General features: G+C 40.1%; 1 protein-coding gene across 3 annotated transcripts in view; it reads right to left on the bottom strand.

Annotated features, from left to right (window-relative positions):
• The window catches only part of scfd1 (sec1 family domain containing 1), a 150,774-nt gene extending 129,165 nt beyond the window's left edge, over positions 1-21,609 (bottom strand). For 2 of the 3 annotated variants that reach the window (XM_072267208.1, XM_072267222.1), the window contains exons 1-6: positions 21,547-21,609; positions 8,399-8,469; positions 7,243-7,331; positions 6,455-6,545; positions 6,186-6,308; positions 5,087-5,174 (exon numbers count right to left, since the gene is read on the bottom strand). In XM_072267208.1, coding sequence (XP_072123309.1) covers positions 5,087-5,174; positions 6,186-6,308; positions 6,455-6,545; positions 7,243-7,331; positions 8,399-8,469; positions 21,547-21,577 — 493 coding nt within the window. In that variant the 5' untranslated portion in view covers positions 21,578-21,609. Of the gene's footprint in view, positions 1-5,086; positions 5,175-6,185; positions 6,309-6,454; positions 6,546-7,242; positions 7,332-7,979; positions 8,076-8,398; positions 8,470-21,546 lie in introns of those variants that run through there. The other variant, XM_072267216.1, reaches the window with a different exon arrangement.
• Between the last annotated feature and the right edge of the window lie 242 nt (positions 21,610-21,851).

The raw sequence follows: 21,851 nt of genomic DNA, 5'->3' as shown, positions 1-21,851 counted from the left end.
TCATTGCAGGAGATTTCAACCAGGCTAGCTTGAAGAACTCTCTGAACAACAACCACTAACATATCACCTATGAAGCCAGAAGAGTCAACACACTTGACCACTGTTCTACCAGCATCAAGAAAGCTTACCGTGCCATCCTACGCCCACACTTCGGCAAGTCTGATCATCTGGCTGTACTTCTACTCAGGGATTCAATTTCATGATTCTGGGAATGAAAGGGTTAAAATATGAGAAGTGTTTGGCAGCTTTGGGCCTGTACTCACTGGAATTTAGAAGAATGTGTGGCGGTGGGGGGGGGGGGGGAAATCTCACTGAAGCCTACTAAATGTTGAAAGGACTAGATAGGAAGGATATGGAAAGGATGTTTCCCATGGTGGGTGTATCCAGAACTAGGGGGCACAGCCTCAAATTGAGGGGAGGATCCTTTAGAACAGAGGTAAGGAGGATTTTTTTTTAGTCAAAGAGTAGTAAATCCGTGGAATGCTTTGCCATAGACTGCGGTGGAGGCCAAGTCCATGCGCATATTTAAAGCAGAAGTTAATTGTTTCCTGATTGGTCAGAGCATCAAAGGATATGGCGAGAAGGCAGGTGTATGGTATTGAGTGGGATCCGGAATCAGCCATGATGGAATGGCAGAGCAGACTCGATGGGCTGAATGGCCTAATTCTGCTCCTGTGTGTTATGGTCTAAGTCTTAATGAGTACGCCACACTTGCCATCTGTGTGGATAAGCATACTGGACATATCTCAAACTAAAAGCTGTGGAACAACCAGGAGATTTGTAGCCTGCTGAGGAGTAGATCTGTGGCATTCAAGAACAGTGACCCAGAACGACACGTCTTCCACGAATGACCTACGGAAGGCTATTAAAGATGAAAAAACAATTCTGATTGAGGATAGTGACAAAATCAGATGCACATCAGCTCTGGCAAGGTTTGCAGGCCAGTACTTGGTGAGGCTTTGAAAGCCTGTGCCAACCAACTGACAAGAGTGTTCAACAACATCTTCAGTCCCTCACTGCTGCAGTCAAATATTCCCACCCGCTTCAAAAGGGTGACAATCATATCAGTGCCCATGAAGAGAAGGGTGAGCTGCCTCAATGACTTTTGCCCAGTGGCACTCATATCTACTGTAATGAAGTGCTTTGAGAGCTTAGTCATGGCTAGTATCGAATCTTGCCTAAGCAAAGATCTGGACCCACTGTCATTTGCCTATCACAACAGATCTACAGCGGATGCAATCTTACTGGCTCTCCACTCAGCCTTGGATAACCTGGACAACTGCAATACGTATTGTCCATCGGGCTGCTGTTTATTGAATACAGCTCAACATTCAAGACAAATCATACCCTCAGTTCTAATCAACAGGATCTGAAACCTGACCTTTGTACCTCCCTCTGCTACTGGATTGTTGACTTACTCACCGGGAGACCACAGTCTGTGCAGATCGGAAGTAACATCTCCTCCTCACTGATAATCAACACTGGCACACCTCAAGGATGCGTGCCCACTGCCCTACTGTCTCCACGCCCATGGTTGTGCAGCTAGGCACAGCTCAAACACCAGCTATAAATTTGCTGATGACACAACTATTATTGGCAGAACTTCAGATGGTGACAAGGAGGTGTACAGGAGTGAGATAGACCAGCTGGTTGAGTGACGTTGCAACAATAACCATGCACTCAATGTCAGTAAGACAAAGGAATTGAATGTGAACTTCAGGAAGGGGAAGTCGAGGGAACACACATCAGTACTCATCAAGGGATCAGAAGTAGAAAGGGTGAGCAGTTTCTAGTTTCTGAGTGTCAACATCTCTGAGGATCTATCCTGGGCCCAACATTTCGATGCAATTACAAGAAAGGCATGACAGCAGCTGTATTTCATGAGGAGTTTGAGGAGAATTAGTATGTCACCAAAGATACTCGCAAATTTCTGCAGAGAATCAGAAGATGCTGCAGAAAGTTGTAAACTCTGCCAGCTTCATTGTGGACACTGGCCTCCCCCAGCTTCAAGGGCACCTTCAAAATGCAATACCTCAAAAAAGGTGGCATCCATTATTAAGGACCCCCATCACTCTACCATTAGGGTGAGGGTACAGGAGCCTGAAGACACACACTCAACTTTTTAGGAATGCTACCCAGGTATTTTTTCCTCTCTTTTTGCACTAATTATTTAATATAATTGTCTTTTTTATATATTCTTTTTATTGTAATTTATAGTTTTAATTATAGATTGCATTGTACTGCTGCTGCAAAAGAACGAATTTCATGACATATGCCAATGATATTAAACTTGACTCTGATTCTGAATCAACATGTCATCTAAAACCTGATGAACTTCTATAGGCGTGTAGTGGAAGGTATACTGACTGATTGCATCACAGCCTGGTATGGAAACACCAATGCCCGAGAATGGAAAAAAACTACAAAAAGTAGTGGATACTGCCCTGTCCATCACAGGTAAAGCCCTTCCCACCATTGACAAGTAACGCTGTCACAGGAAGGCAGCGTCCATCGTCAAGGACCCTCACATCTCTTCTTGCTGCTGCCAACAGGATGGAGGTATAGGAGCTGTAAGGTTTGGGAACAGTTATTACCCCTCACACATCAGGCTCTTAAACTAGAGGGGATAACTTCAATCACCCCAACAATGAATAGATTCCACAACCTATAGACTAATTTTTAAGGATTCTGCAACTCATGTTCTCGATATTTATTCCTTATTTATTATTATTGTTATTTTTGTATTTGCAGTTTGTCGTCTTTTGTACATTGTTTGTCTCTGTCATGTGCAGTTTTTCATTGATTCTATCACGTATCATATTTACTGTGAATGTCTGTAAAAAATGAATCTCAGGGTAGGCTATGGTGACATACAGTGGCATGCAAAAGTTTGAGCAGCCCTGGTCAAAATTTCTGTTACTGTGAATAGCTAAGTGAGTAAAAGATGAACTGATTTCCAAAAAGCATAAAGTTAAAGATGACACATTTCTTTAATATTTTAAGCAAGAAAACTTTTTTATTTAAATCTTTTACAGTTTCAAAATAACAGTAAAGGAAAAGGGCACGAAGCAGAAGTTTGGACACCCTGCATGGTCAGACTTAGTAACACCCCCTTTGGCAAGTATCACAGCTTGTAAACACTTTCTATAGCCAGCTAAGAGTCTTTCAACTCTTGTTTGGGGGATTTTCGCCCATTCTTCCTTGCAAAAGTCTTCTAGTTCTTGAGATTCTTAGGCTGTCTTGCATGCACTGCTCTTTTGAGGTCTATCCACAGATTCTCGATGATGTTTAGGTCAGGGGACTGTGAGGGCCATGGCAAAACCTTCAGCTTGTGCCTCTTGAGGTAGTCCACTGTGTCATTTTGAGGTGTGTTTAGGATCATTATCCTGTTGTAGAAGCCATCCTCTCTTCATCTTCAGCTTTTTTACAGATAATGTGATGCGTGCTTTCAGAATTTGCTGGTATTTAATTGAATTCATTCTTCCCTCTACCAGGAAATGTTCCCCGTGCCACTGGCTGCAACACAAGCCCAAAGCATGATCGATCCACCCCTGTGCTTAAAAGATCAGAGGGGTTCTTTTCATGAAATTCTGCACCCTTTTTTCTCCAAACATACCTTTGCTCACTGCGGTCAACAGGTTCTATTCAAAAGGTTCAAAGGAACATCTCAGCAAGCCTGATTCATTTTGGAAACAAGTCCTGTGGACTGAAGAAGTTAAAATAGAACTTTTTGGCTGCAATGAGCAAAGGTATGTTTGGAGAAAAAAGGGTGCAGAATTTCATGAAAAGAACACCTCTCCAACTGTTAAGCAAGGGGGTGGATTAATCATGCTTTGGGCTTGTGTTGCAGCCAGTGGCACGGGGAACATTTCCTGGTAGAGGGAAGAATGAATTCAATTAAATACCAGCAAATTCTGAAAGCAAACATCACACTGTCTGTAAAAAAGCTGAAGATGAAGAGAGGATGGCTTCTACAACAGGATAATGATCCTAAACACACCTCAAAATGACACAATGGACTACCTCAAGAGGCACAAGCTGAAGGTTTTGCCATGGCCCTCACAGTCCCCTGACCTAAACATCATCGAGGATCTGTGGTTAGACCTCAAAAGAGTAGTGCATGCAAGACGGCCTAAGAATCTCACAGAACTAGAAGACTTTTGCAAGGAAGGATGGGCGAAAATCCCCCAAACAAGAGTTGAAAGACTCTTAGCTGGCTACAGAAAGCGTTTACAAGCTGTGATACTTGCCAAAGGGGGTGTTGCTAAGTACTGACCATGCATGGTGCCCAAACTTTTGCTTCGTGCCCTTTTCCTTTACTGTTATTTTGAAACTGTAAAAGATGGAAATAAAAAAAAACTTCTTGCTTAAAACATTAAAGAAATGTGTCACCTTTAACTTTATGTCTTTTGGAAATCAGTTCATCTTTTACTCACTTAGCTAATCACAGTAACAGAAATCTTGACCGGGGTGCTCAAACTTTTGCATGCCACTGTATATGCACTTTGATAATAAATTTACTTTAAACTCCTTTCTAAAATCACTAAAAAATAAATTAAACTTAAATATTTCAAAAAACGAAGAGTAATACAGAAAAGTTAACAAGCAGTGCTTGAGGTTTTTAGTTCTCATTTCTTTTATTCAGTAAGTACAAAACTCATTTCAAAATGTTGAGAATTGAATGCTTTTTTCTGGTAGGTGACATCAGAGAAGGATTTTCATAGAACCATAAACATATTTTATCAGTATTGATATTTAATGTTCTGACATAATTTTTAAACATTCACCCACTGTGCATTCTATTTGTAAAAATATTTCATGTTTTAGACTAATCAATATATTTTGGAATCTGATGGAGTCCCTACACCAATTAAATTTAATGCACCATAGTTTCATCAGCAGAGAAAGCCTGGATTAATTTTCATGCTAAAAGAAATAACCTTTTTCTACCAAAAGAAGAACTGTATTTTAAATACAACTTAATTATGTTATTATTTTAGACTATAAGTGAAAACTGGCTTGAATCTGAGAAAAAACACTCCTGATGCACATAATAATATAGAAATAAAGAAATTGGAAACAATACCATGATATGAAATCAGCTGTTTGTTCTGATTGCACAGTACGAACATGTCATCTTCCAAAGTGATAAAGTTTAAATACTGATCAAATAACTGCAAAAATAGGAAAGCAGAAAAGAATGTCAATATCACATAATGCTAAATACTTTAATATCAGCAAAACCCATAAAGTGCAATTGAAACTTCAGATTTAGGAGAGAGAACCATGATCCGTAGAAAGTTGCAAACAATTTTCTTTTGATACAAGTGTAACTAGCACATAATTATATTTCAGTCGAAGTAAAAGAAAATTGTTCACCATTAAGGCTCTATGTTGAATCAGCTTGTATATTAATCAAACTTATTAACTGCGCAATTGCCTTAAAAACATAAACTTGCTATAGGGGAAGCACATTTTAAATGTAACCAAAAAATCTGGTGTATCAAATAATACTCGAATCATGTGACCACTTAACAATTATTAAAATTAATTTGTAATCAAGTTTGTTGATTTTTTCTTTTTTTGTGTGCCATACTCTGCCAGAGCCTTGGCGACCACTTTTTCAAGTGGTTGTCTTGGAGGAAAGATTCTGTGAGTGGTCTTCCACGTCCTTCTCACAGCGCAGTCTCCTTTTTTTTAAACGAGGCTGAGTTGTGAGTTCAACACTCAACCCAGCACGGATGGAAAGCGTGCTGGGGAGCAGCCCAACTGGGTTTGAACTTGGGAACCTTCGCTCCGGAGTCCAGCGCTGATGTCACTGCACCACCAGCCGGTTTCAAACTGTTGATTAAAAACTGATTATATAGGACACAATGTTAATGAGCCATATCCAAATAGGGTGCGTATCTGTTTCAATGAAACAGTTATTATTTTGATTGGGAACATGCTTTAACAGATCAGCACTACAGAAGATTTATGATGTTGAAAGGTTACACCATAAGACTCAAAAATGTTGATCTAGGCATCCAACAAACAGATGGTAATTGGCAACTTTCAAAAAAGAAAATATCAACACTGAAATTCATTTAAATCTATTGCAACTTTGTAATTTAATTTTTTTGATCCAGGGTAAATGAAGAGATCAGAACAAAGCATGATTTCCTCAGCTAATGCAATCATCTGACCTTGGCAACTTGGGCTACTGCGTTTGTACTCAGAGCTGCACTGGCAATGTCTTCAAGTTTACCCCTTGAAATTGCTGAGATGAAATTTAAGTAATAGGACTCATAAAGTTGGTTCCGAAGATCCTACAAAAGCAATTGTGCTTAAAATTAATATTAAAATCATAAAATTGAAATTGTAAATATTCAAACAAATAATATTCTTAACATCAGTTAAACCTTTCCATTTCAGATATATAAAAAGCCACTTTAATCAAAAAGCCATTAATTACCTGGCATACTCTGTCAACATTTTCTTCTGTTGGCATTATAAAATAAATTGCTGGAACATCTGGAATAGGATCTCTGTCAGAGTGCAATAACCTGAAAAATTGTAATTACAAATTAAAACCAAATACTACAGATTATACCTAACATACTGATATACAGGGAAAATAACTTCCCCAGAAATAAAGCACAACAAATCTAACATTTGATTTATACAAATTATGTATTTTGAAAGTTTTGAAAACTAATGGTGTATTTTCCCATGACTTATGGATTATTAATGTAGTCCTAAATGAATAATCTAAGCACTACGCTTCATGAAACTTCTGTTGTTATTTAAGAGTGTCTAAGGAAGACAGCAACTGTACAGCATGCAGTTACTCAAAGATGTAATTATGTTGACCAAAATGGCAAACCAAAATCTAATGTTTACTTGCATTTTATTCACTAAATGAAAAAAACAAAACAAATTTATGAACTCCGAACAGCAAAGAATATCGTCAACATATCTACTAATTTTAACATGACTGTGCTTAAGGTAGTATAGGCAGTCTATAAAGAGATTGTTCATATTCTTCATTTCTAAGAAACAACCATAGAACCGTGCAAATCCGGTCCAGTTATTTTTTAAATCGTTCAGGCCAATAAAACAGTCTATTTGAGAACAATTATTTCAATTAGGATAATGATAACTAATTTAAGATATTTGAGGGAAAAACCCTTCCTTAAAACATGTCTTACTCCATTATGTTCTAACTTTAAATTCAGTTGTCCAAGATTAAATTAATCTTACAGGTGTAAAGTGATGCCCATATCTCTCAATTCTTTCACAGAGAGTAACGGTGAAATGATGTCTTGACCAAATCGGTCGTAGATCAGAATCTACAGAAGAAACAATTACATTAGAAACAAAGAATTATGGCTTAAAGAATAACACTTCTTTTTCTTTATATTAATGTAAATGCAGATTACTGCAGAGGTTGTGAATTTGAAACAAAACACCAGAAGATCATCCGTGGAAAAATAAAGTTTATGTTTCAGATCAAAGAGTTGGGGAAAAAAAACCCAGAAGTTTTAAGATGTAAAAAAAGGGGAAGGGCACAGGGAAAGACAAAGAGAAATCTGAAACAACTAAATTGATAATGATGCAAGGAAATGGATTGGTCAAGAGAACAAAACAATGGCAATAACAAGATTCTCTGAAATTATAATATAGAGTCCAGAAGGTTGTTTTGTACTTAGTTGAAAAATAAGGTGCTCTTCTTAAGGTTACACTGTATTTGGAGCAGTGTAGTAGGTTGAAGACAAAGGCCAAAGTGGGTGTGGAAATAAGAGTTTTAAGAAACATGTACCCAGAGTTTAGGTTCAAGTTTGTGGATTAGTTTGGCCAGAAACTATCACCATAATGACTTCCACCCATCATACATCTTCCTTTTGATATTTTGCTCCCATCTCCACATGCATCCTAAAATAATTGCTTTTATCCTTAATGTTTTTGTTGACCCAAAACATTAATTTAGATTCTCTCACCAGATGTTGCATAGCCTGCTGAATATCTCCAGCATTTCTGGCTTTCATTCATTAATACTAGTATTCCAGTGTTAGAAGCTTGTCCACTGATACACCAGTCCTACTGTCAACAAATACACTATAAATACTCCCAAATTTTATTTTTGTCACTACCAAAAAATATGTGCATTAAACTCGAGTGATACTGCTTTAAAATTAAGTAGAAATACAAGTGCAAACAGTTTTAATTAAATCTGGTTATTGTATCCAATCAGATTTTTCTTAGCTGACACAATTTCAGTCTTTTTGTCTTTGCCAAATTAATAGTGAGCTGAATGGAGTTAGAAAATACAATACTTTAAAAACTTAGCTTAAGAATTTTAATGATTAAGTTGTTTTATATGTGTTGAAATTTGCCAACAGTCTAGAAATTCCCTCACCTTCCATACTGGTTCTGTGGTGCTGTTTTTAACTGGAATGACATTGAAGTTTAACATTCGTTTTAGAGCAGCTGTAAAATAAAAGAAAAATAACCACTTAAGAGCTATTACTAAATTTCAAAGAATTACAAGTGCATATATTTCTACAGTACTGACTGCCTGTCGCATTTTGCAATGATTAATTTAAAACAAACAATAAGAAAAGTTCCTGAAACTTCTTGTAGTTTAATACAAAGAACATGTTACCACAGGTATTCTGGGGTTTGCGGACTTTCTTGTGCCCAATACTTGCAGGAGAAAAAAAAATGAGCAGGAAATTAACTGCTTAGTGATTAATTACTTTTGCATTATATTTGGACACAACAACGTGTATTTGGTATATAAGTAAAGCTTGAATATAGGACATTTTCAAAACATGAATGAATTTATGGCAAGAAATTGACTTAGATGTTGTAGAGTTGTGAAAGATAAAATAAAATCACCGAGCTCCTTTGTTCTCTGAAGCCTTTGATTTCTTAACATTAATTAAAAGTTTCTCATTGTGTGAGAGCAGCAGTCTAAGAGTTTTTTTTCCCACAACAAAGAACTTGGAGGGAAACAGGGATTGCATTAATATGCTATTAAAATATTACTTAAACAAAAACACTAGCTCTAAACTGATTGCTTGGATCAAGCCAATTTGTTAAAAATAATACTGAATAATAATGTCTTTTTTTGTTCAAATAATATTCCAAATATTACATTACTTAAGCATTCTATTAGTAATATATTGTAGTTTATTAAAAGCTTAACGTAAACACTTTTGTGACCTCAGAATATCCCAAGGCGCTTTGCATCAATAAAAAAATCCAAAAGTTCAGAAGTAAATTTAATTACAAAGTTTATATATGTCACCATATACAACACAGAGATTCATTTTCCTGTGTGTATTCCCAGCAATTCTATAGAATAGTAACTATAACAGGATCAAGGAAATATCAACTAGAGTGCAGAAGACAACAAACTGTGAAAATGTAAATATAAATAAATAGTAGTAAATAATGAGAACATGACATAACAAGATGAAGAGTTCTTAAAGTGAGATAATTGGTTGTGGGAACATCTCAATGGATGGGCAAGTGAGTGTAGTTATTCCCTTTGACAAGAGCCTGACAGTTGACTGGTAGTAACTTTTCTTGAAACCGCTGGTGCTGAGTCCTGAGGCAATTCTACCTTCTACCTGCTGGCAGTAGCGAGAAAAGAGCATGGCCTGGGTGGTGGTGATCTCTGATGATAAATACTTCAAAAATAAGTATTTTTGAAATGTGGTCACTATTGTAATGTCAAAGTACATTTAGGAATCTCAAAAAATTCTAATCAAGTAACATTTCCTGCATTGCGATAAAGACCAAATTAACTGATTTAGCAATATTGGTTGAGTGATTAGTGCCCAGGACATCAAGGAGGATTCTCTTGCTTGATCTCAGAATAATAAATGGAATGTGATTTATTTTTGTAATTATTTATGCATATGTTATTAGCCAGTGCTGCATAATTATTCATACGTATGTCACGAACAAGCGTAGCGTTTCTAATTTCCCCTGATTTAAGCAGTCCTCTGTGTCATTCAAAAATAAAGAGTCAATCCATAGCTGGGTACTTGGGATCACTTATAAATCAAAATGTATAAGTGACAAATTTCCTTAGCTGAAGCGCATTCATAAACAGCTTTCAAAGTTTAGTAGTGTCGCAATTATGACAAGTTATACCAAGTTTTTTATTTCAGCGTTATTTGATTACTTGAATTTAAATATTCTCACTGCTGTGGAGGAGATTCAAAACAAAGCCTCCAGATAAACATGCCAGACCTTGCATGTTCTTTATCAGCAACTTAACCACCGAATACAAACAGATAATTTCTGTCATTATTCTACGAGGGTTCATCGTGTCCTAGTTTAACACCTTTTTATAATGCTTCACCAGAGCATCAGCAAGTTCAACCTTCGAATTTTAAACCTTATGAGAAATGAGGGTGCTACCAGTGAAGTTGCAGTCAAAATGTCTGTACCAACAACATTAAATAATTTCCATGTACCAGTACAAAGATTCAAAGGTTCATTCATTATCAAACTATACAACTCTGAAATTCTTCTTCTCCAGATAGCCACAAAACCAACAAAGAAAAGAATGGCAGCACAATCAACTTCCAAGTCCCTTCCCCGTGCACAAAAAGAAAAACAGGCACATTGACCCCCAAATCCCCTCCCCTGCATACAAGAAACAAGAAAGATTGGGTGAAAACACTGAATCAATAAAACTATAAGACACAAAAAAAAAGTCTATTGTCTAAGTCCACACCCAAAATGCAGAATACCTGGGTAACATTCTTCAGCCACAGTGGCTGGCCTTTTTCTCTCCAGCAGTGAGCGATCCCACCAGCGATCAAAAGGCAGTCTCCTCTCTCTGGCAGCAGAGCGATTCACCAGCGATCAAAAGGCAGCAAGCAAAGTTTGATTTAGGAGACAAGCTCCCCAGTGCTTGTTTTTATCATTACACTTGTTTTTCCAATTTCACCTTTAGTTATTTCTGAACTGAGCAACTTTCCTTCTGTGTATTTAATTTTAATGAACTGTTTTACCTGATAGTATCCAACTCTTCATTGATTAATTACTCACGATGTATTTGACCAATTTCCATTAAATTTCTGAAAATGAGATGTGATCTCTGGGAACCACTTCTCTCACTTTCAACAGAAATCAAAACTGCTTGGTAGTTTTACTTTTTGAAACAACTGGACCCTCTCCAATGTCAGTACATCTTGTTTTAGATATGGTACAGTGCCCAAAACTGCTCACAATTGTCCAAATGTGGTCTGACCAATGCTTTATAAAGACTCAGCGTTACATCCTTGCTGTTATATTCTAATCCTCTCGAAATAAATGCTAACATTGCATTTGCGTTCCTCATGACTGACTCAACCTGCAAGTTAACCTGTAGAAGGATTCCTTTCAGACTTTTGAATTTTCTCATTTAGAAAAGTCTATGCTTTTATTCCTTCTATCAAAATGCATGATCATATACTTTCTGACACTGTATTCTATCTGCCACTTCTTCGCCCATTCTATTAATCCTTCTAAATCTTTCTGCACCCTCTCTGCGTCCTCAACACCATCTGCCCCTCCACCTATCTTTGTGTCATCCGCAAAATTGGCCACAAAGGCTTCAATTCCATCTTCCAAGTCATTGATAGATAATGTACAAAGAAGCAATCCCAACACAGACCTCTGTGGAACACAACTAGTTACCGGCAGCCAACCAGAAAAACCTCTCATTATTCCCAATCTTTGCCTCCTGCCAGTCAGCCAATCTCTACTCATGCTAGTATCTTTCCTGTATGACCATGGACACTAATTTTGTTTAACAGCCTTATCTGTTGCACCTTGTCAAAGGACTTCTGAAAATCCAAGTAAACAACAGCCACTGACTCTCCTTTGTCTATCCTGCCTGTTTGTGAAAGTCCACAAATGACTGTAAATCTAAAGAGGAAACTTCAGGTCTAAAGTATTGTGGTGTGCAGAGTTCCCTTTCATATGAGCTATGAAACATAGAGCTCAGCACAAAGGTACCATTTCCCTTCAATACTGTTGTTTGTTCATTCTAACTTAATTTTGACTTGCTGCAATAACTTACTATAACCTTAGAATTCCCAGCCTCTCAGAATTACATCCACAATGGAACCAAATATGAATTTGCTGTAAGTTTGAAAACCAGACTTCACACATCATCTGAAATTTGTTGCTGCAAGAACAAAGGACTATCAGCTGCCAAACCATTCATTATAGATTGAAGCTGAAAATTGTTTTCACAGTAGCACGTACAATGTCTCATTTAAAAGGAGTAACATTGAAAGAATTTTAGCTGTCCCATGGTGGTAAAGATTCAGAAGAAGACTACCACCCCAGCAGTCAGTAGAACATTCCAGCGATGGGACAGGAATATTTTATCAATTGGAAGTTTTGAAATCAGAAATCTAACTTATACTTCTCAAGTAAATGAATATAAATCACATGGTAACCAACATTAACTTATATTAATACAAGTTTCCCCCGCTATCCGAAGGTAGAGCATTCCTATGAAACGGCTCGCAAGCTGGAACGTCGTAAAGTGACTAAGCAATAACCATTTATCAACATGGGAAAAAATTTTAATAACGTACAAAATCATGCCAAATAACACACAAAACCTAAAATAACAGTAACATATAGTAAAAGCAGGAATGATATGATAAATACACAGCCTATATAAAGTAGAAATACTTTTCTGCAGCACTGTCTAGCACAGTGAAAATCTCACAGCAGCACTCTCGGCAGAAACATGGTACAAGCGCTCTCAGCAAAAACACTCTCTCCAGTAACCTTTAAGCTATGAAGCTGTCAAATCATACCAAATAACACATAAAAATACACAGCCTATATAAAGTAGAAATAATGTATGTACAGTGTAGTTTCACTTACTGGAATCAGGAAGACTCCAATAAATTGCAGTTTCGTCACAGTTAAACACTTGCTTATACGAATAACCACCCGACGCAATCAGCAATCGCCTCTGATCTGGGCCGACACTTAAGTTCCGAGTGGCACCTAATTAATTAGCTTGTTTATTTCGGCTTTTTTCTTAAAGATGTGCTGGGTGTGTTCTGACTCCGGCTGTACCGCTGCATTCTACACGGCCCGGACGTTGGGGACCACTGCTTAAACTATGAAGCTGCCCTCGTCTCAGAAACCGATCAAACCACCCATGACTACCTTTAACTTCCACTTTCGCAACACTTTCTTCACCATCAACCAGTGCTTTCTGTTTCAGCTTATTAAAAAGACTGATTTCTCCTTGAGTATAAGAAAACTTAACGGAACACCATGCTTTGTACACCCATCAATCCACTCAAGCAACAGATTTTCCATTTTATCCATTATTGGATGCCAACTAAGAGAGACCACTTTGCTACGAGCAGAATCAACAGTAACATCGGCAGCTTTCAAAATTCTTTCTCTCTGCGTAGAAATAGTGCGAATGGTGGACGCAGGCAAGTTCAACGTGCGGACAATGTCCTTACTTCGTTCACCACGATCGAAACGCTTAATTATGTATGTTCTTATGAGCTCTTTTAGGCTTTTCTGATACCTTAGAACTCATCTCGCTAACGGATGCACAAAATAAATTGAGATAAAGCACGTGTTTAAGCAATGCCGGCTAGAATGCAGTTCCGGGGGAGGAGCTTGGCTGTTTGGGTGCGCACTGCCTTTTCTCGTAACAGTGAAAACACCTTCTGTTAGTGAAAACAGGTAACTAACGTAGGTCTTTCGTAACAGCGAGGTGTCATAAAGCAAACGTTCGGAAAACAGGGGCCACCTGTATACTATTCAATTGACCAAAGACTGTTTTATTTTTATTGCAGAGATACATTGGAACCAAATAAGAATTTGCTATAAATTTGAAAACCACAGTTCACACATCATCTGAAACTTGCTACTGCAAGTCTTTCAGGCCCACCAAGCCCATACTGTCCAATTATACCCACGTGACCAATTACATACTAAACCGTACATTTTTGGAATGAGTGGGGAAAATCGAAGCCCCACAGAAAACTCACTTGGTCACAGGGAGAACATACAAACTTCTCTCAGACAGAGGCAGAATTGAACCTGGGTTACTGGAGCTGTAATAGCCTTATGCTAACCACAATGCCACACACAATGAAAAGAATGGGAAACTTCTTCATTCATGTCTATCTTAACTAAGAGGTTCACGTATTGCCCTCTTCAGTCACAAAATAAGTGACAAAAGCACACAGAAAGTATGTTATCTTCAATACTTAGAAGCCATCATAGAAGACAAAAAGACAATATTAATAATAATGTCTTTAATTCTGTAATATGTCCTAAAGTGCTTTTCAAAAATGTTACAATGCGAGATTAGACATATTAGGATAGGTGCCCAATAGCTTGGCCAGGGCCAGAGATAGATTTTCACAAATGTTTGACAAGGAGTACGGGTGGAATATGCAGTAACTCCAAAGCTTGAGGCCGGATAGCTGAGGACATGATCACAAACTATAAACCAATTAAAATCTGGTACAGTCAACAGGACAAATAAACGGAGCATCAGAGGAATTTCAAAGGGTTGTAAGGCCTGAGATTACAGAAATAAGGAGGTCAAGGTTGTTAAGTATTTCAAATACATGGAAGGAGAATTTACAACCAAGGCATTGTCAGAAACCAGTGAAAGCAAACAAGCATCAGGGTGATAGATAAACAGGATTTAGCAAGACATAGGACACATGTAGCAAAGCCTTCTATGAAGGCAAGTGTCTAAAGGGTGCCATACAAAAAGTTCAAAGTACATTTATTATTGAAGTATGTACACATTATACAACCTTGAGATTCAGGCAGCCACAAAACAAAGGAACCCAAAAGAACCCATTAAAAAAAGACCATTAAACATCCAATGTGCAGACAACAAAAAACAAACCCTGCAAACAATATAGGTAAGCAAATAGCATTCAGAACAAAAGTGAGTCCGTAGACACAGAGCCTGGAGCAGCTGGAGCAGACCTACATCTCAGTTCAGTGCAGAGCCGAGTAAACATCGCAGAGCCTGGAGCAGGTCTACATCTCAGTTCAGCGCAGAGCCGAGTACACATCGCAGAGCCCTCAGACACAGAGCCTGGAGCAGCCGGTGCAGACCTATGTCTCAGTTCAGCACGGAGCCGAGTAAACATCGCACAGCCCTCAGACACAGAGCCTGCAGCAGCCAGAGCAAACCTACGTTTCAGTTCAGCGCAGAGCCGAGTAAACATCGCAGAGCCTGGAGCAGGTCTACATCTCAGTTCAGCGCAGAGCCGAGTAAACATCACAGAGCCTGGAGCAGGTCTACATCTCAGTTCAGCGCAGAGCCGAGTAAACATCGCAGAGCCCTCGGACACAGAGCCTGAAGCAGCCGGTGCAGACCTACGTCTCAGTTCAGCGCGGAGCCGAGTAAACATCGCAGAGCCGAGTAAACATCACAGAGCCTGGAGCAGGTCTACATCTCAGTTCAGCGCAGAGCCGAGTAAACATCGCAGAGCCCTCAGACACAGAGCCTGAAGCAGCCGGATTAGACCTACGTCTCAGTTCAGCGCGGAGCCCTCAGACACAGAGCCTGGAGCAGCAGGAGTAGGCCACAGCCACAGCCTCCAGCAGAGAGAGTATTAGAACGAATGCATCCAAAGACAGGAAAAGCATGAAAAAGATTTCAGCAATTGATAACTGGTGATATTACTGAAACAAAAATTAATGATTGTACTAACAGAGCAATAAGCATTTGAGAAATCAGCTCTGCATCAAACACACCAGGGTTATGAAAAGTTGCTTCAGCATCATTTTTTTGGATGGGATTAGTGGTCAATAAATTAAACTGAGCAGATTAAATAGTTTAATTTATTTATATTCATCTATGGGAAATGTTTGCCCAACAGTTGACATCACAGTATGATAACTCCAAGATGCACAGGATCAGAGAGGGGGTGGTGAGACATCCAAATGTTACAGCTTACACAGATCATATTTTTTTTATTTACATGCCTGAGGAGAAAAGTACATGTGAAAGAAAAGGTAAACAAAAATGGATACCTCAGAGTCTTGAGAGATGGTACATGAATGGAAAGAGAAGTCATTGCAATTTATTCTCTGCCTAGTAACTGGAACATTAGAATAGTATAGTGCAGAAGTACTTTCAGCCATTTTTCAAGAGGGGTTGTTATAATCAGAGTCAGGTTTATTACCACTGACATGCACCATGAAATTTGTTGTTTTGTGGTAGAAGTGCAGAGCAATACATAAAATATACTATAAATTATAATAAATATTTAAAAAAGTGCAAAAAGGGCATACAAGGCGAGGTAGTGTTCATGAGTTCACTGTCTCCATGTTTTTGCCCAATCACTCAATTGCAGTTACAGAATCACAATGTCCCCAACACAAAACACTCTTCTACCTTTCTGTATCATCAGCAAACTTAGAAACCTTGCATTTCTTTCCCTCCTCCAGGTTATTAATGTAATAGAAAATGTAAACAGGGATGGGCTAAGAACCCACCTTGTGATACCCCACTGGTTATCAGCCTTAAAACAACCCATTTATACCAAGTCTTCGTTATATTGTTCAATGGGACATGCAGGTTTCTCTGAACATCCGTATCACTCAAACTCATAACATGTGCAGGCTCTCCTTCACATGTACCACACACTCCATGACAATCTAATGCTGGAATACTAACCACAATATTCTGATGGGAAAGACTCACAGCTTATGTAATATTTTCTAATTAGGATTTTTTTGTTTCGAGACAACTGCTCCATTCAGCATAGATCTCAGTGCTGGTTATATTTAAGCTGAATTATACAGTGAATTCATTGATTTCAGAATTAGAATCGGGTTTAATATCACTAATGCCATGAAATTTGTTGTTTTGCGGTAGCAGTACAGTGCAATAGATAAATTACAATAATATATAAAAATAAATAAGTACTGCAAAAAGAATTAAAATTATGTCTGTTCAGAAATCTGATGGCAGAGGGGAGGAAGCTGTTCCTAAAATATTGAGTGTGCATCTTCACACTCCTGTACCTCCTTCCTAATGGTAGTAATGAGAAGAGGGCATGTCCTAGATGGTGAAAGTCTTTAAGGATGGATGTTGCCTTCTTAAAGGCTGATTTATACTTCTGCGTAGGCTCTACGCCGTAGCCTACGCAAGTGGCTTACGCCGTTGTGAGCATTTATACTTGCCCGTTGGTGTGTCTGTGTCGCTCTGCAATTCACCGCCAAAACGCTAGTTCGCGGTGGGGTTTCTATGCTACTGTGTTGAGTTTCTTTGTGTACTTTAAACAATGGTGACAAAACTGAGTGCATCATGTTGGAGTTGGCGCTAATAGATGTTGAACAAGAGTTACTTTTATTGAAATTGCTGCAACGCAGAAAAGAGAGAAGACGTCGGAGGAGATGGTGTGTACGACCATTGAACGGATTGAGGCAGAAGGAGGGTGACTTTGTGGAACAATCTATGTTCCGTGCCTATTCTGGTATCTGTCCCCCACTTTTCCTTCGCTACATCAACGACTGCATTGGCACTGCTTCCTGCACGCATGCAGAGCTTGTTGACTTTATTAACTTTGCCTCCAACTTTCACCCTGCCCTCAAGTTTACCTGGTCCATTTCCGACACCTCCCTCTCCTTTCTAGATCTTTCTGTCTCTGTCTCTGGAGACAGCTTATCCACTGATGTCTACTATAAGCCTACTGACTCTCACAGCTATCTGGACTATTCTTCTTCTCACCCTGTCTCTTGCAAAAACGCCATCCCCTTCTCGCAACTCCTCCGTCTCCGCCGCATCTGCTCTCAGGATGAGGCTTTTCATTCTAGGACGAGGGAGATGTCTTCATTTTTTAAAGAAAGAGGCTTCCCTTCCTCCACTATCAACTCTGCTCTTAAATGCATCTCCCCCATTTCACGTACATCTGCTCTCACTCCATCCTCCCGCCACCCCACTAGGAATAGGGTTCCCCTGGTCCTCACCTACCACCCCACCAGCCTCCGGGTCCAACATATTATTCTCCGTAACTTCCGCCACCTCCAACGGGATCCCACCACTAAGCACATCTTTCCCTCCCCCCATCTCTCTGCATTCCACAGGGATCGCTCCCTACGCGACTCCCTTGTCCATTAGTCCCCCCCATCCCTCCCCACTGATCCCTCCTGGCACTTATCCTTGTAAGCGGAACAAGTGCTACACATGCCCTTACACTTCCTCCCTTACCACCATTCAGGGCCCCAAACAGTCCTTCCAGGTGAGGCAACACTTCACCTGTGAGTCGGCTGGGGTGATATACTGCGTCCGGTGCTCCCGATGTGGCCTTTTATATATTGGCGAGACCCGACGCAGACTGGGAGACCGCTTTGCTGAACACCTATGCTCTGTCGGCCAGAGAAAGCAGGATCTCCCAGAGGTCACACATTTTAATTCCACATCCCATTCCCATTCTGACATGTCTATCCACGGCCTCCTCTACTGTAAAGATGAAGCCACACTCAGGTTGGAGGAACAACACCTTATATTCCGTCTGGGTAGCCTCCAACCTGATGGCATGAACATCGGCTTCTCTAACTTCCGCTAATGCCCCACCTCCCCCTCGTACCCCATCTGTTACTTATTTTTACACACACATTCTTTCTCTCCTTTTTCTCCCTCTGTCCATCTGAATATACCCCTTGCCCATCCTCTGGGTCCCCCACCCCCCCCCATTCTTTGTCTTTCTTCCCGGACCTCCTGTCCCATGATCCTCTCGTATCCCTTTTGCCTATCACCTGTCCAGCTCTTGGCTCCATCCCTCCACCTCCTGTCTTCTCCTATCATTTTGGATCTCCCCCTCCCCCTCCAACTTTCAAATCCCTTACTCACTCTTCCTTCAGTTAATCCTGACGAAGGGTCTCGGCCTGAAACGTCGACTGCACCTCTTCCTAGAGATGCTGCCTGGCCTGCTGCGTTCACCAGCGACTTTTATGTGTGTTGCGTGAATTTTCTGTGCTTGTCTGGCCACTGAGAGACATGGACGAGGAAATGTATTTCAAATATTTTCAGATGTCGGCAGGTAGATTTTACGATTTGGTTCATCATTCAGAAGCAACCGGAAATGCGCAGGAGGAAATGCGATGCTACTAAGTGGACCAATCACAGTTGTTATGGTCTGCATTGCCACAATGTGTAGTTACATTTTTGGGGAGGTGCACGTCAGGCTACGGCATAGGGTACATGGCTACGCCGTACCTACGGCGTAGATTTGACGCAGAAGTATAAATTGGCCTTAAGGCAGCACTTCTTCAAGATACTGTATCTTTGATGTGGGGAGGCTAGTGTCCATTTTGGAGCTGGCTAAGTCTATAACCCCCTGCAGCTTTTTCCTATCCTGCACTGGAGCCTCCATACCAGATGATGATGTAACCAGTCAGAATGCTCTCCACAGTATGTTTGTAGAAATTTGTTGGAGTCTTTCCTGACAAACCAAATGTCCTTAAACTTGTGATGAAGTAAATCCGCTGGCATGCCTTCTTTGTGATTGCATCAATATGCTAGGCCAAAATAGATCCTCTGAGATGCTGACCCAGAAATTTGAATTTTGATGACCGGTACATGTTCCAATAGTAAACATTCCTAATTTCGAAAGCAACGCAAAATACAAGAGAAACTCAGCAATTCACGTAGCATCTATGGAGGGAAAATGAAATGTTCACATTTTTGGCCGAGACCCTTCATCAGGAAATTCAAAATGAGTTTCCCACTATCTCTAATGTTTGTGCTTCAAAAATCAGTATCAGCCAACGTAACCTAAATACTAAAAATTCAATACGATCTGAAATAACAAAATACCATTCAGCACACAAAATATTCAAAGTTAAACTTACAAGAGATCTCATTTCCTTCACTTCCTCTCAGCCCTCATCTCATTCCCTTATCATTTCTCTCCCCCACCAAACCCAGTGCCCCAACGTCCCTCTATCTCCTCACTCTCAGAGTGTTGCAAGTTGAATGCATTGCAATCCTGGCATGAAACTCGCATTACCAGGCAGCAATGACCTCTGTCCTCCTATTAAATGTTAACACCCAGAATTCATTCCACAGGCAGCTAAAGACACTGGAAAAATAATACCAAAGACAGCTCTGCAAAACCGTCCAAGTTCATTCAAAGGATAGGCAAACTAACAACAGCACTGTCAACATTCCCAGTTCTTAGTTACACTCATGTCCTAACACAGGATTTCAACTTGCAATGTCAATGATTCCTTTCTTCCCACGGATGTTACTTTTGCTAACTGGGTTATTTGTTGCTCAGTACTCAGAGTTGGCTATGTTGGACAAGCCATGTTGTTTGCTAGACAGACACTAGGACCCCATAAACATTACCAGCTGTCATAGGAAAAGATTACAAGAAAGGCAGACGAAGACATTTAAGGATGTGTTCATTTTTTCTTGTCCAATGACCTTGCAATTTCTGGTGGGTAACAGCTCAAAGTGAAGATAGTGCATTCCGGAGGGCATCTGAAGCACACAGAAGCCTTGTGTGCGTCTTGGAAAAGGCAAAGCAGCCACCCAACCGCCCTAAGAGTCATTTTCTGCACCTGAAAAGAAGACTCTGTGGTTTCTATTCTGGCCTTATTACCCACTTAATAACGCGTAAAACCTATCGTCCCTATCTTGTGGGACCTTCGAAGTGGATAGTGATCGTTGTTGACACTCCGAACGTTAACATTAGCTGCACTTCTCGACTGGAATTTCAATCGGAGATTATTACTAACATAAACGTTACTTGTTATTGCACAAACATAAAACTGGTAAATCGATTACACGTCCCAATAAGAGCCAGTAGTGCCGTTGATAAAAATTAGTGATCAGAACATTGTTTAAAAGAAGGATCCTATATTGGTAAAGGAGATATTACATAATAAAAAGGTACCCAATCCAGTTCTTTGCGGAACGCATTCAGACCTGTATATGTCACCAAAGTTCAATAAGTAGCATATTCAACAAGTGAATAATAGGCAATCACATAAAATAAGAACGTCAAACAAGTCCTGACGAAGGGTCTCGGCCTGAAACGTCGACTGCACCTCTTCCTACAGATGCTGCCTGGCCTGCTGCGTTCACCAGCAACTTTGATGTGTGTTGCTTGAATTTCCAGCATCTGCAGAATTCCTGTTGTTTACGTCAAACAAGTTTATTTTTTCGCTGGCACACTAACACCGGCATTCCAAGTAGCGGTGCCTCTTACTGAAAAATTATTGTTTTCAGAGACAAGACTCCAATAGTAAATGATAAGATGCTATAGCCACTTAAAAGGCTATTAAGAGAAGCTGGGAATTCGGCCGTAAGCCGCCGCGCATCACGTCTGGGAGCTCGCCCACAAGCAGCTGCACATCACAGAGCAGCGCGGCGACGCTCTCTCCGGTCTCGGGCCTGGCACCACAGCTACAGTGAAGGTGCCATTCTCCTTCACAGGCAGGATCGGTGCGTTACCAAGTTCGTCAGCAGTCTCTCTAGCCCGGTCACAGCCCCTCCCTTGGTGGTGTTCAGAAGTTACTCACCTATCTGTTTCTCTCGTACGGACGCCGCCATCTTGCCAGCAGCTCTGCCTGACGCAAACTCGGATGACGTGGCAACTGCAGGTCGGGCTCCGCGACCCGCCGTAATGATCCTAAAAGCCGGGCTACACGTCAAACACCAGCGTGTACTGAAATTGTCAGAGAAGCTTTAACTTACTCAGACAAGTTATTTCATTTGCACAGATTCGGGGGTAGATGATTGTTTTCCGCATTGGGAAGGACTGGTGGTCACAGCAAACACACGAGTTTCTCTTTAAGAGTGGCTACAAGATTCTGCAGATGGTGGA

Source organism: Mobula birostris, chromosome 1 (assembly GCF_030028105.1).
Source record: "Mobula birostris isolate sMobBir1 chromosome 1, sMobBir1.hap1, whole genome shotgun sequence".
Taxonomy (NCBI): domain Eukaryota; kingdom Metazoa; phylum Chordata; class Chondrichthyes; order Myliobatiformes; family Myliobatidae; genus Mobula; species Mobula birostris.
Note: the sequence above shows the minus strand (reverse complement) of the source record. Positions and strands in the feature narration are given on the sequence as shown.